The sequence below is a fragment of the Ctenopharyngodon idella genome, chromosome 1 (assembly GCF_019924925.1).
Source record: "Ctenopharyngodon idella isolate HZGC_01 chromosome 1, HZGC01, whole genome shotgun sequence".
NCBI classification, from domain to species: domain Eukaryota; kingdom Metazoa; phylum Chordata; class Actinopteri; order Cypriniformes; family Xenocyprididae; genus Ctenopharyngodon; species Ctenopharyngodon idella.
Genome location: NC_067220.1, coordinates 734,072 through 749,789, shown reverse-complemented (window position 1 = coordinate 749,789; position 15,718 = coordinate 734,072). Strand labels below are relative to the sequence as shown.

The 15,718-nt window shown below is 37.5% G+C and overlaps 1 protein-coding gene across 3 annotated transcripts in view; it reads right to left on the bottom strand.

Moving 5' to 3' along the window:
* LOC127508350 (CMRF35-like molecule 8) overlaps nucleotides 1-183 on the bottom strand; it is a 46,016-nt gene extending 45,833 nt beyond the window's left edge. Inside the window, exon 1 of one of the 3 annotated variants that reach the window (XM_051886201.1) lies at nucleotides 31-183. In XM_051886201.1, coding sequence (XP_051742161.1) covers nucleotides 31-70 — 40 coding nt within the window. In that variant the 5' untranslated portion in view covers nucleotides 71-183. The remainder of the gene's footprint in view (nucleotides 1-30) is intronic. The other 2 variants (XM_051886207.1, XM_051886191.1) reach the window with 2 other exon arrangements.
* Nucleotides 184-15,718: the final 15,535 nt, after the last annotated feature.

Sequence of the window (15,718 nt, the reverse complement as noted above, 5' to 3'; positions counted from 1 at the left end):
CTTACAAAAGATTAGTGAATGTTGACTCACCTGTAAATATGCAGGACAGGACAACTAGAAAGCTCCACATGCTGAAAAAAGTACCATATACTTTGCACGTTCATAAAAGCTAAAAACAGTGAAATCTACAGTATAGTTTGCCTTCCTTCTTTGTGGTATGATAAAAGTATTTACTTCTGCTTTTGTCTCTCCATCCTCGAGACATCTGCAGTGATCCAGACGTGACGTAACAAGATCTTTACTCACACACTTCCGTGCTGATCTCAGCACTGCTAAATAATGTCCACGCTTACAGTTTTCAACTATTAGACATTCAAGTTTATTTATTCAAGACTACAATTCAGTGATTTTTCTTCATATACAGTACCAGCCAAAAGTTTGGACACATTACTATTTTTGATGTTTTTTAAGTCTCTTATTGTCATGGTCCTTTGTTTGTTTTCATTAGTCACATGTGTTACCTGTTCTCATTTACTGCCACTAACAATCTGTTCGTCATTTACCTCTGTGTATTTAAGTTCCTGCCTGTGTTCAGTTCATTGTCTGGTATCATCTATGTTAAAGCTGCTGTCCGTAAGATTGTGCCTCTTAGTTGCCATCTCTGTTTGAAACCTGCAATAGAGCTCCGGCAGTCACGTGACCCACTATGTTTACACCACCAGCTGGCAGACAGCGACACCCGGGAGCAAATATGAAATGAATGGCGCCAGCATCAGTTTCAAGGTAACAGAGTTCACTGAGCACTTTAATTAAAAAAAACATAGACATGTACATAGCAAAATATAATAGATTAAACATAACAGATCCCTATAATGTCCCCGAAGTGCTTTTAACGTGTATAAATAAAGGAACGGATAGCTTTTCTGACCTGCAGTATCCTGATATGTACAACTACCTCATCAACTTTCCCTTGTCCTACTCCAGAGACTCTTTAAAAGCCTACAAAAACCTGGAGGGGTGCAAATGGACACAATCTAATTTTCTGATTTAATATTCAACTTTGGAGTCTGCCGGCTAAAACCTGCTTTGTCGTCATTGGAAGGGTAAGTCAACTGTGTTGTTAGGTAACGTAATCGGCATCTAGCTGTCCTTGTTTGTAGGTATATAGCATAGCTAATGTTATATCACTGTGCATACAGTAGACATCATAAATGTCATGAAATCTTAACCCGTTTAGTCCCAAATTTTTCCCAGACATGAAAGTATCCAAATGAGGTGTCATAGTTGCCCCTTGAAAAAATCAATAATTATTTTTGACATTTTTATGAAAATGTGTGTGAAAATTGTGTTTTATGTTCGACCGGTGGAATAATGTGTAACGCTACATTATACAAAAAATTCGTATATAGCCTATGAGCCCAGTTATTTAACACATCTTAAACTCTTTTATATCATTTTAGGGTTACTATTAAACATAAAAACCCTTATACAACACTTGAGACAATGAGATATAAGACAAATAAAAAATACAAATACAACCATCTGTTGTTTTGTTGTGTTGGTTAGCACATTTTATTGCAGTGAACCATTTCAGTCATCTATCGGGATAATTAGGAATATGATAAAATGATTCCCCCTTTGCTTTCCCCCGCCTGTTCTGGCATCCTGGAGCACAGCAGCTGTCCAGCATGTTGAAATAGTAAGGTTTGTAAGGTTTAAACATGTCTGGTTTTAAGTTATTGATTGACCACTATCAATACCAATGCTACAGCCGCTCTAGCGCTCTCCTGATGGCCTGCCAAAATGGCGGAGTTTAGATTGCGTGACGTCAACCTCCGGAGCTTTATTGCAGTTATATGTGTAATTATCATCTTTACATGGGTTGTGCATCGGCACAGCTCGTCAGCGTGGATGAATCTAATGATTGCTGTCTTTCACCGTACCGGTGTGGATACTGTACTTCAGAATCACAGATTGTAGTCTTGAAGTATGACCAAAGTAGGAATTTTCACTGGAAAATGTCATCTGAACAAGTAAGTAACATGTCTGCCACTTTTGTTCTGACCAACTGGAGAAAAGCATTAGCCTACAATAAATCGTGCTGCCAATGGTGATTAAATCTAACGATCGCTTAGCTCAAATCGCTTCAAACTGTGCAAATTATTATTATTGTTATACTTTGTTCTCACAACATCAGCATTGCGTGACTTTGTATTTAGTGTTTATTAGCTAGTAGATTCCAATTTCTGTATCCACTCCACAGTCCAAAGTCCTTTGCTTTTTGACCACGGCTGAATCTCCAGTTGTCACTGATGATTTTCATTTGGATCTTTCTGGATTACAATCCGTCATCAAAATGATACGTTTAATTATTGCAGCTGCTGTGAGAAATTGCAGCTGCTGTGTGCTCCCCATTCGCCACTCCGTTGAATTATTGTCAATAAAACTTCATATTGGACTATATTCAGGGGTTAAATTGGGCCGGGGCCATCCGGGGCTGAGCCCCGGCACATAGCTACACAGGGCTTGACACGCTTGTCCGGGACTGCGGGACAAGTGGATTTTTTGATGTGAAAGAGAATTTTACATGCCTAACCAGATAAGTAGCTTGATTAAAATGTCAATAACAACCAAAATGCGAGAATGATTCATTTAGCTTAAGTGGCGATTGATAGTGGACAGTAATATATGTAATGTATATTGGCGGCGATAGCCTATTGCGCTGTTGAGGCGCACGTAACCTCTTGAGGAGAATTCAAAACAAATGAGCTCTGCTCACACAAATAAACTCAGTTATCATGTTGCAATAAAAAATCAATATGTGGGTTTTTTATAGCTAGCTTTTTACGACATATGATAAAGTTAAGCATCACACGACCGAAAGTGCTGAATTCCTGAATATCACCTTGATTGAAATTGACACTAATTTCATACAACAGTTCAATAAACTAATGCCCTTTATAAAGGTTAATTATTATTATTATTATTAATTAAGGAATTATAGGAATTATTATTATTATAATGTAAGGAATATTAATTCCTCCACACTGGCACTTTCCCTAACACATTCAAGCAGGCTCGGGTAACCCCACTGCTTAAAAAACCCACATTAAGCACGTCTCTTGTAGACGGTTACAGACCTGTTTCTCTCCTACCATTCATAGCAAAAACAATTGAACGAGTTGTTTTCAACCAGCTGTCATCTTTCCTCTCACAGAGCAACCAATTGGACGTCAATCAATCTGGTTTCAAGAGTGGCCACTCGACTGAGACTGCACTACTGTCGGTTACTGAATCCTTGCGAATTGCAAAGGCTAGTTCCAAATCATCAGTTCTCATTCTGCTTGATCTATCTGCTGCCTTTGACACGGTGAATCATCAGATCCTTCTGTCCACCCTTTCATCACTTGGCATCACAGGTATTCCACTTCTCTGGTTTGAATCCTATCTCACAGGAAGGTCTTTCAGGGTTGCCTGGAGAGGGGAGGTATCCAAAGCTCATCAACTGACCACAGGGGTTCCTCAGGGTTCAGTGCTTGGACCCCTCCTCTTCTCCATTTACACTACATCACTTGGTCCCATCATTCAGGCACATGGTTTCTCCTACCATTGCTATGCTGATGACACAAAACTCTTCCTTTCATTCCAACCAGATGATCCCACAGTAGCTGCACGAATCTCAAGCTGTCTGGCGGACATCTCGACATGGATGAAGGAACATCATCTACAGCTCAACCTGGCAAAGACTGAGCTTCTCGTCTTCCCTGCCAATCCGACTCTAAATCATGATTTCAGCATCCAGCTAGGCACATCTTCTATTACCCCATCAAATTCGGCCAGAAATCTTGGAGTAATCCTTGATCACCAACTGACCTTCAAAGACCACATTGCAAAGACCACTCGGTCATGCAGATTTGCACTATACAACATCAGGAAAATCAGGCCCTTTCTAACAGAACATGCACAACTTCTGGTCCAGGCCCTGGTCATTTCTAGGCTTGATTACTGCAATGCTCTTCTGGCTGGACTGCCAGGCCTCTACAAATGATTCAGAACGCTGCAGCACGTCTCGTCTTCAACGAGCCCAAAAGAGCCCATGTCACGCCTCTCTTCATCTCTCTTCACTGGCTACCAATTGCTGCTCGCATCAAATTCAAGGCGTTGACGCTTGCTTACAGATCTGCCACAGGCTCTGCACCCTCCTACTTCCACTCACTCTTACGAGTCTACACTCCTACCAGAAGCCTACGCTCATTAAAGGAGCGAAGGCTTGTGGTACCATCACAGAGAGGCACGAAAATCACTCTCCAGGACATTCTCGTTCACTGTTCCTTGCTGGTGGAATGATCTTCCTGCCTTTATCCGGAATGCAGAATCCCTGGCAATATTCAAAAGACAGCTGAAAACTCATCTCTTTCGTGAGCACTTAACCTCATCTTAATAAAAAAAAAAAAAAAAAAAAAAAAAAAAATTATACCTATCCTTTCACTTCCTCTAATCCCTCTCTATTGTAGCTTATGATACTCTGAGCATTACCTAAGACTTGTATTGTGAGCACTTTTTGTGTCTATTTGCCTCGTCATGACGACTCGCTTGTTGCATTCCTCACTTGTAAGTCGCTTTGGATAAAAGCGTCTGCCAAATGAGTAAATGTAAATGTAATGTAAATGTAATAAAATACCCCCAGGGAAATTAGCAAAAATATGTAGATTTAAATATGTCACTGCTGATAAAACACTGATGAGAATGTTGCTTGTTTCAGAATAAATTATATTTACAACACACAAAAAAATCCTATTTTTTACCCCCCAGACAAGCTACTTTTTTAAGCTAAGTAAATGACCAGTTTAGTTGTCCAAAGGACAAGCACAAAACAAGGCTTAATGTCGAACTCTTTATTTTGTATTTATGTTCTCTCCTTTAATGGTAGCATTACTCTTATATTTGATACTGACACAAAGGAGAAGGCACAGGCCTACAGAAAGATTTTATTGTCATCAGATGCAGCTTTGCACACTACAAGCATCTATAGAATGATTTTGATCAGCATTTTATTGTTCATAGCAGAGGGTTCTCTCAACTTGTTATATTTTAGTTTGTCAGCTGATACGATTTTGTAGTCTTTGCATACACATGCACGCCTCGAAAGCCTGAAACCACAGAGCCCCCCCACATAACAAATCCCAATTTGACCCCTGACTATATTCGTCTTCCTTGTCTGTTTGCCAGCAACGTGACACTTATGCTTATCAGGCCTGCATTTATTTGATACAAAATACAGAAAAAACAGTAATATTGTGAAATGATTACAATTTAAAATAATGGTTTTCTATCTGAATATATTATTTAAAATAGAACCCTTTTGTAACAATATACACTACCGTTCAAAAGTTTGGGGCCAGTACTTTTTTTTTTTTTTTCTTTCTCTTTGAAATAAATTAATACTTTAATTTAGCAAGGATGTGTTAAATTGATTTAACATGATTGTAAAGACATATTAATATTATAATGAATTTCTATTTTGAATAAATGCTGTTGTGACACTGAAGACTGAAGTAATGATGCTGAAAATTCAGCTTTGATCACAGGAATAAATTATATTTTAAAGTATATTAAAATAGAAAACCATTATTTTACAGTTTTTTTTTTATTTATTTTTTTTATTTACAATCGCTAGGACCCATTTCTTATAATATCACGATATTCACGTGTATCAATATTTTCTTACACCCCTAACCACGAGGTACCAGAGTAAACCAGGAAGAGAATGTTTATTTATTCACAAATAACTGCTCATACATTATATTAATTAACTTAGTTCAAATGTTGTGTTTTAGTGATCGTCAGCAGCACAAACAGTCCTGCAAATATCACAGCACAGAACTGGACCAAGACAAGAAATCAGGGTGATCCAACTTCTGTGTTTCATATGTTTAATCCAGTGTTGCCAATTTATCAATTTTGTCACTAGATTTAGCCACTTCCCCACCCCTTTTGAGAGTTGTTTCAAAAGCTTAGTGACAAATCTAGCCAGATCAGTGAACTCGCCATTATGATGTTATTTAGTGACATTTAGGGACCAGTTTTAGCTACTTTCTATTGAAAGCAGTTGGCAACACTGGTGTAATCTGTCTGTCCTCGGTCGAGTTCAAACATTCTGTCATTCTCTCCTTTATTTGTTCACAATCATTAGGTCTTCTGTGGTTAGTTCTTTTTATCATTTGTTCTGTCTGTTGTTCAGACTGTCTATAATTTGACTTTTCAGTCATTCTGATATTTATTCTGTCAGTTGTTCACTCATTCAACTATCTGTTCATTCTGTCTGATTCATTATGTTTATCTCTTGTTCATTCATTCCTTCATTCAGTTGTTCATACAGTTATTCATTCATCCTATATTGTTCTGTCTATCTTAGAACATAGCGTACGTCATGGCACATTGTAGAACGTCATGTCATTGTGTACTACGGTGTGGAAGTTAACGTTTTTTGGACGTACATCAAATGCGAACGGCTGTCACGCTGGAAGCTCGTTAAATAGTTTTAAATAAGGACACTTGTCTTACACAAATGCATTGATTCACTTCAGACTTTTATTAATACCCTGGAGTCGGATTCATTTTTTTTTTATGGATGGATGCCATCATTATCCATCATCATCTGCCAGCATTTGTTTATTCATTGTGTCATTAATTTTGTCTACCATTTGTTCATTAATTTGATCATTCATTCATTCATTCCACTGTTCACACAGTTTATCACTGGTTCGTACAGTCTGTGGTTTGTTCATTCTGTCATATGTTCATTCTCTAGTTCGTTCATTCCATCTGTCGTTGACTCAGTCCATCGTTCATCTGTTTGTTCCATCCATCATCTGCTCTATTTGTTGTTTGTTCTATTGTTCATTCTTGTCATTTTATCCTATCCTTATCTTTAAATTACACAAACTTCTCACAAGATGACAATCAACAAAGCTCACAAGCGTTCATTACCAGATCTAATGTCGTCACCAGTCCTAAAGAGATCTGTCAGTGTTTCTCTCACTCTCTCTTCCTCTCTCTATTTTTGTCTTTCACATAAATGAATCATGAGGTGTGTCAGACCGTTTTCTTCTTTCTACAGAATCTTCCCTCAGGTTTGTGAGAGTGTTGAGTCTGGTGTGTGTCTGCACACTTCTAGTTGTGTGTCCGTTCACTCTGTTTGAGTAAACTGTGTATAAATACTGTAGTATACTTTAGTTTTTACTACAGTAAACTGCAGTGTATTGAAGAATACAATACTATAGTAGAACATTTATTACAGTATTGGGTAAAGTAATTTGTTTATATTACTACAGTAGATTTACCACAACAACTATTACTATATAGAACAAATTCATTCAAGTTGCTGCAGTAACTTTACTTTAGTATGTTTCAAAAACAATAGTATTTACTAGACAACTTACTACATTTTCTATGGTAAGTTAACTATAAATTACTATAGTATTTTAATACAATTTACTGTAGTACCTTTACTATAGTATGGTTCAAAAACACTAAATTTTATTAAATTACTAATGTATTTTTTTTATATGAGAACATTGCCCAAAGCATCACACTGCCTCCGCCAGGCTTGCCTTCTTCCCATAGGTCATCCTGGTGCCATGTGTTCCCCAGGTAAGAGACGCACACGCACCTGGCCATCCACGTGATGTAAAAGAAAGCGTGTTTCATCAGACCAGGCCACCTTCTTCCATTGCTCCGTGGTCCAGTTCTGATGCTCACGTGCCCACTGTTGGTGCTTTCGGCGGTGGACAGAGGTCAGCATGGGCACTGCAAAACACTGTGTATTCTGACACCTTTCCTTACGCTTGCCCATTTTTCCTGCTTCTAACACATCAACTTTGAGGACAAAATGTTCACTTGCTGCCTAATATATCCACCCACTAACATGATGAAGAGATTATCAGTGTTGATTACCTCACCTCTCAGCCTCTAATGTTATGCCTGATCATATATATATATTATAAAGCAGATAACTGCATCAGTTTTAACTAAAACTAGAACCGCGAAAAAAAAAAAAATAATAATACTTGAGAAAAATATTAACAGAACAAAATAACTCAAATGAAATAAAAATGAATAAATGCTGTAAAAATAGATTTTAAAAAATAACAACTAATAAAAATGATAAAAGCACAATAAAATGACTAAAACTTTAAATAAAATTAAATTAACATCTAATTTTAAAAATATTAAATATTGATATTAAAAACTATATTATAGATTTTAACGTCTTGTCACCTGCACTGAGTTTGATATTGTCCTTATTCGGTGGGGAGCAGAACCTAATCAAAACAAGATGTAATTATCGATTAATTGAAATATCCATGGGCTCTTTCTTTGTAATGGTCTTGTCTCCAGACTTGAAACAGACCAAAACACACACACGAAAAACAGGTCAAAAACACACATCAAAGCCACCATCATCATGAACCTGTAGTGAGACTCTGTTGATGCAAAGACCACAATGAGTTCACTGAAAAAAGCCAAACCACATGCTGTAAGTGTGTGTGTGTGTGTGTGTGTGTGTGTGTGTGTGTGTGTGTGTGTGTGTGTGTGTTTCTTAACCTCACCGCCACGTTCTTCCAGGAAGTGGTTTTTGGTTTGTTCTTGGGGATCCCCTGCACAGAAAACAAAAGTGAAAGGACTATAGTTGATCATTCAGTATATTGAAACCTCAGCTGGCATTCATTCACCACACACGTGTGAATTTAGTTCTCACACTGACTCATAATGAGACGTGTAAGAGGAAGACGATGCTGTATCACATCCCATCTGAAACCAATGTGAGTCTCGGTGACACCTCAACAATCCTTGTAAAGGCCAGTTCACACCAAAAAATATAAAGGTCAGTGTTTCTCCATGATGCCAGACAAATTGGGATTGCAAAAATAATATTAACATGGGTTGATGACAGATCATCAAGATTTTAGGTTTCAGTAGTTTGTTTCAACAAATATGTCATGTCTCAATTTACATAAGGTCTGAAAAACCACAAGCACAATGTAAAAAAAAAAAGCTTTTTAAAATAGTTTTAGATGGAGCATGAGGGTATGTTTTCCAGCAGTTAGACTCTTGCTGCATTCACACAAAGTTTAACTTATGTTTAATAATAATATTTAATAATGAGTAGTAGGAGGTCAAACTCACCCTCTTCCAAACTTAGGGTGCTTTCACACCTGAGCGTTTGTTTCAGAACCTGGTGCGTTTTCTCCTTGGTTTGGTTCATTTTGGCATATATGAACACAGCATTCACATTCAGATCCACAACAAAACAATCGCTCTGAGACAGCCTGGTTTTGGCCCGATTGCAAACGAACTCTGGGGTGAACTCTTGAGGTGTAAAAGCAATCCGACCCAATGCACCAACAAACTAGACACTATAATGTGTTATATAAGCAGCAGCAGTGTCTGATTCTGTGAGTGAGCACATTAGTTACTGCAGTTGAAAACCAAAGAGAGCCTCTTCATCTTAAAATGTTGTGTAATTGTGCTTCTCTGTGCAAGAACGCTGTCCCGACGAAGCCTCGGTTCCCTCTCTAGCTGCATTACAACATTTGTATAGTGTGTGTGTGTGTGTGTCTCGACACAGCTAGTGGACGTTCGCATGTCATGTCTTTTGCAAGCTCAAGTTCGTTATTTTAAATGTTTATGCGTGCCTACGCTGCAGCGAGATAAAATTCTCAACTCTTCAGAATGCTGCAAGCACACTGCAGGTCATGTGACAAGAACCATCCAATCAGCGTCACCATTTCTGTAGCAACATCAAAAGCTCAGCCAAGATGGAGGAATATCTGATCACAGCTGTACAGGGATAGCTCTTTTTAAATAAATCTAGCTACTGCAAGTAATTTTCAGTGCTGGAAACCCATTTTGTCATGGAGTGCGCAGATCATGATTGCTTAGTAACGACAGACGCCACGGGAAAGAAGGAGGTTTTCCACGCGTTCTTAGACATGTGAAAGGCCCCTTAGCCTACTAAACAACGCAGGGAGATCCAGAGAGAGCGTGTTTGAATTTGCCGCAGTATTATTTTTGAACATTGTACAAAAGTTAACATTGGAAATGATTGCTACATTCGTATAGTATTTGCATGTGTCCCCGTTTTTCTAAATTAAAACCACAATAAGCTCACTGAGCCTTCAGTAGGCCAATAAGCATGCACTGGGCTCACATTTCAGCGCAGGATGTGGGTATTGCTCTTATTTTTACTCATTCCCACAAGTTTTGCGCTTATAATGCAGGAAATTCCGGTAAACATTTATTCAGTATAGTTTGTGGACTGCATGAGGAAATTAATCCACACAGATTATCAGAGCAGTAATGTGATCAGTAATGCTTTCTGTGAGACGTAATTTCACAAATAGTGACTAGTTATTTTGGTTTCTGGCGCAAATGGCTTCACATATTCCTGTACCTGAATAGGCTACTGTTAGACCTACCTTAAACCTTAACGCGAAACAGGAAGTTGAGTTTTTGTTGAAGGGCATGTCTGTGGCAGGCTGACAAAACTCGATGTTTCGCCATGAAACAGGAAGTTGTTGTAACTCATGTCTAATCTGTCCCAAACTGCACATTTGATAATAGTCCTAGCCTGAAGACGTCTACAAGACAATATTCAGTTATAGGGATGGGATATCGTTTGAATTTTATCGATACCAATACTGCTTATCGATACCGATACTTATCGATACTGTTATCGATACTGTTATCGATACTACTCTATAATTTGGTGCAAAAAGACATAATGTGAAAAGATGTTGACAATTTTAAGTTATTTTATTGTTATAAGTTTTATTAGCATTGCAGTTTACAAATGCCTCTAAGCAAATAGAAAAAGGCACATAAAGCACATTTTTAAAATAAAATGTCCTTCAAAGAGAGAGAGAGAGATTTCCTCAGCATTCCACAGCACAACATATTTGAATAGCATGTGCAGGAGCACAACAGAATGTAACAGAGAATTCTGGAGTCTCCGCTTTCTCAGGGAGCAAGTCATGAACAAAAATCAACAGGCTAAAGAACACTTACACAAGGAACCTTTGCCTATATGGTTTAAAAATACCTCAGCAAAAACAACTAGCCTAACGTAAATTTTTAAGCATTATTAAATACAAGTAAAACACTCAGTAATTAAAAAGGGACAATAAGTCCAGAATAAGTCCATTTGAGTACAGAAACTGTATAAACACTGCACTTTATAAACAAAATATACATTACAAATATAGTTACAAAAGTTACTAAGTCAAGAACGAGTGAATTTTCTCTTTGTCTTTTGTTGTTTGATTAGACGGCAGCAGGAATATTAGTGCTGTCACTTTAAGACACTGTTACACAAGCGCGCAGCACAGAAAACAGCGTGCGAGTCATCTCGAGCTTGAATGGTGTAAAAGTCATATTGAAATGCACACAAAGGAATCGATTTTAATTTTATAACAAATATCTGATTCCTGACCTCAAGTATTCGATTCCCAACCCTAACTTGTACTAACTAAAGACTTATTTTATAATGAAATTTACCTTCGTCTGAGGCAGGGGAGTTGGAGCTGGGAGATGATGGAGACGTACAGCTCATTGGTTGAGGTAGATGGCGTGTTTTGTTTGTAAATGATTCATTATATTACTAGTGTTGCCTCCTTTGTTGATAAGCAGCGGCTTCTAATTCACCAATAACACCGTAATATACGGAGATACAACAGCACAAGTATCGATAACAGTATCGTTTGTCCTGAAGCTTATAGGTACTCTGGTATCGACCCAATTACATACCGGTCCAAAAAAAATACCGGTTCTTGGTACCCATCCCTATTCAGTTATAGTCAAAGCGCCACCTACTGGCTGCACGAAGTGTGGCACATCAAAATGACTGCTATTTTTCTCTTATATTTGCCCGCTTAAATGCATGTTACCCACTGTTCACTGTTTTCCTAAGGCCACCAGGTGGCGGTGGCTCGGGTTAAATCAAGTTTTCTTGTGTTGTGTGTAAACTCAAACCTAACAATTGTAACCCCATTGTAAAAACACAAATACACTGAATGAGCAAATAACATTAGGTGAGATAAATGCCGTTTTTTGAGGTAATGTAATCTTGTTAAAATAGATTTAATAAAATTGATGTCGGAAAAATTATTGTTCAGGAACCAGTATCGAAGTCCAGGTATCTAGTATCAGTATCGATACAGAAAAATTTTGAATGATAGCCAGCCCTACTTGTCAATCATCTTGACTGATGACGCGAGGAAACTCTGACCAATAAGATGACAGTTGTACTCGCATGTGACTTGCATAAACAAATATTGGTACACTTTGAAATGCTGCTTTGTGAAAGCGAACCGAACCATGAAGAAAATGCAACATTGTAACATACTAAGTCCCTGTTTCAGAACAAAGCAAACAGTCTACAGGTGTAAAAACACCCTTAAGCATAAAGGTCATAATGTTGTATTATCTTCTCTATCACAGTTACATTGCTGTGATGTTGCAGTGTTATGATGCCATGAAAGTTTATCATGTTCATGTGTTTTTAGTCATTGCCATTTTAAAGTTCCAAGTGATTTTAAACCACAATCGCAAGGTGTGAGAAAAATAACTTAATTTGTCAGTCTCCCTCGTTCAGACCTCGTCTCTCTCCGGGTCGTCTGAACACACTGAGGATCTCTCTGAGCAATCGAGTCGCTCATCTGGCAGAAGTACTTGCTGTTATTCTCGTACGTTTCAGGATATCTGCAGGTGACTGAGATGTTGCTTCCCACAGATCCAGTGACGGTAAGAGCCAGTGAGTTCTCCATCAGCCACAGCACTGAAAGACCAAGCACTGCTGACAGAGACCGATTCAGAGTTATCATGCTGAATTGTTGTTTATCAATAAAATTGAAAAGTGAAAGTAAAAAGTGAAATTCTTACTGATTTAGTGTAATGACAGATACCGTATACCTGAGAAACTGATGGAGGTGACGGTTCTCATGACTGCCTGCTTCAACCTCGACTCCCACTACCTGTTCCCACACTAAATATATAATGGATAGATATTCTGTGTGTGTGTGTGTTTATAGAGTTACTCTTCCCTAATGCACATGGATAAGTAAACCCAAACACAGTGTCAGAAGTAAGATCTGAAAAACAGCTCCCTCTTCAGGACAGTGGAGGTAAAGTCTGGCCATCCTCAAGGTTACTCTATCTATCCATCCTACTGTTGCCTGATTATTTTACATATGGGAATTCAATTGCATATTCCTACCCCATCTGTTAATGCACAAATTGATTCATCCACTCATCCACACATAAACCCATCCAACTATCAATTCATCCAAAAAATCATCCATCCATTAATCCAAACCACAAACCCATCCATCCATCAATCCATTCATCCACAAAACTACTCGTTTGAGCCGTGTGCCGCACTGAACATCTGCCTGAATGACAACGTAGTGCGATCTCTGAGCAAATGCAGTTTTATGCTGACTGTCTCCACTATGTGAGCACTAAACAGCGCAGTGAGATCCAGTGAGGAGCGTCCGAGTTTAGAGTCCGCCGATACAAACCACTTATGTCTCTAATTTAAACTATTAAACTAGTTTAAAGCCAGTTAGAAGGTTAGTTTGCCCAAAAATAAAAATTATTCCATGATTTACTCACCCTCAAACCAAAAGTTTAAATATGGATATTTTTCATACAAAAACTCATGGCTTCGCTTCAGAAGGCCTTTCTTAACCCCTTGGAGCCGTATGGATTACTTTTATGATGGATGGATGCAGTTTTTTTGGGCTTCAAAATCTCAAGCCCCATTCACTGCCATTATAAAGCTTGGAAGAGCCAGGAAATTTTTTCTGTTTATTATTAATATTATTTTAATAGTGCATCAAACCAGGGGCGCCTGCAGGATTTTATCTCAGGGTATTTATCTCAGGGTATCTCCCCCAGGGTATCCCCCTATATTTACTTGCCGCAGTAGGTATCATTAGTAGCTATTATTATAATTATTGTTTTGTTTATTGTATTGTTTTGTTGATCTGATAAAAACGGGCTCAAAATGAGTAAACGCTCTCTAAAACAGCTAAATTCAATTGAATCATTTGCAAAAGGACTAAAACTATTGAGTTGGGATGGAGAAATGAAGCCTCTTAAAGGGTTAGTTCATCCAAAAATGAAAATTCTGTCATTTATTACTCACCTTCATGCCGTTCCACACCCGTAAGACCTTTGTTAATCTTTGGAACGCAAATTGAGATTTTTTTGTTGAAATCCGATGGCTTCGTGAGGCTTTCATAGGGAGCAATGACATTTCCTCTCTCAAGATCCATTAATGTACTAAAAACATATTTAAATCAGTTCATGTGAGTACAGTGGTTCAATATTAATATTATAAAGAGACGAGAATATTTTTGGTGCGCCAAAAAATAAAAAATAAATAAAAATAAAGACCAAAAATATTCTTGTCGCTTTATAATATTAATATTGAACTGATTTAAATATGTTTTTAGTACATTTATGGATCTTGAGAGAGGAAATGTCATTGCTGGCCATGGAGGCCTCACTGATCCACTGATCCATCAGATTTCAACAAAAATATCTTAATTTGTGTTCCGAAGATTAACGAAGGTCTTACTGGTGTGGAACAACATGAGGGTGAGCAATAAATTACATTATTTTCATTTTTGGATGAACTAACCCATTAAGAGGCTTCATTTCTTTATCCCAACTCAATAGTTTTAGTCCTTTTGCAAATGTTTCAATCGAATTTAGCTGTTTTAGAGAGCGTTTACTCATTTTGAGCCCGTTTTTAAACATTAACTATCTGTGATGTCATTGTTCATGTGTGGAAAAAGTGACCAAACTAAACTAGCCAATCAGATTTTTTTTCACCCAAATCCCCCACGCCCACCCATACACACACATAAACATTTGACTTTACAACACACAAACGCAAGAGAAAGCAAGAGAAAATGAGAATAAATAAAGGTTTTCTCTTGCTTTTATGTCATGAGTGTATGCAGATAGATTTTAATAATCAATTTAAAAATTATGTGAAAAAAAATAAAATAAAATAAAACTGCATTAATTAGCGCCCTCTGTACAGGAATTAAATTACATCAAATCTTCATTTAAAGTTTCACAAAATAAGAAAAAAAAAAAAAAAAAAAAAAAAAAACATTATACACACATATAGAGGAAACATGCATCAGTGGCATTACCAAAAATAAAATCAATAAGAGATGCTCAGTTGCCTTTAAGATTTTTTTTTTTTTTTTTTTTTTTGAAGAATTTGTCAAATATGCTTTTTACTTTTTTCCAGATCAGGTTCATTGTTGTGACTCTTACTAAAACTTAGATGACATTTTACAAGTTGAGTTAGACGGAAGGGAATCGCTTTTGCAAGTGATAGCACCACACCTTTATGTTAAACTGTCACTCAGTATGCGTGTGCTTGAGCACTGATGGCTTTGTAAGCAATTAAAGGCTCATTATTATGATTTACATGGTTTATTAATGAAAGTGTGATTAGTTGACTAATCCATTAAAATGAACGACTACTAGTCAACCAGAAAAATCTTTAGTCGAGGACAGCCCTACTTATTTCAAATGCAAGTGTTAGCCAATCATAGCAGTGCGTCTCTTTCAGCAGACACGCCTCTTCAAACACTGACTATTCAGAAACCTCATAATTACTGATCATGATGACAGGAAGATTCTCTTCACACTGAGAGTTTCATTTGAATATTATTATGAAAGCTCTGCTGTC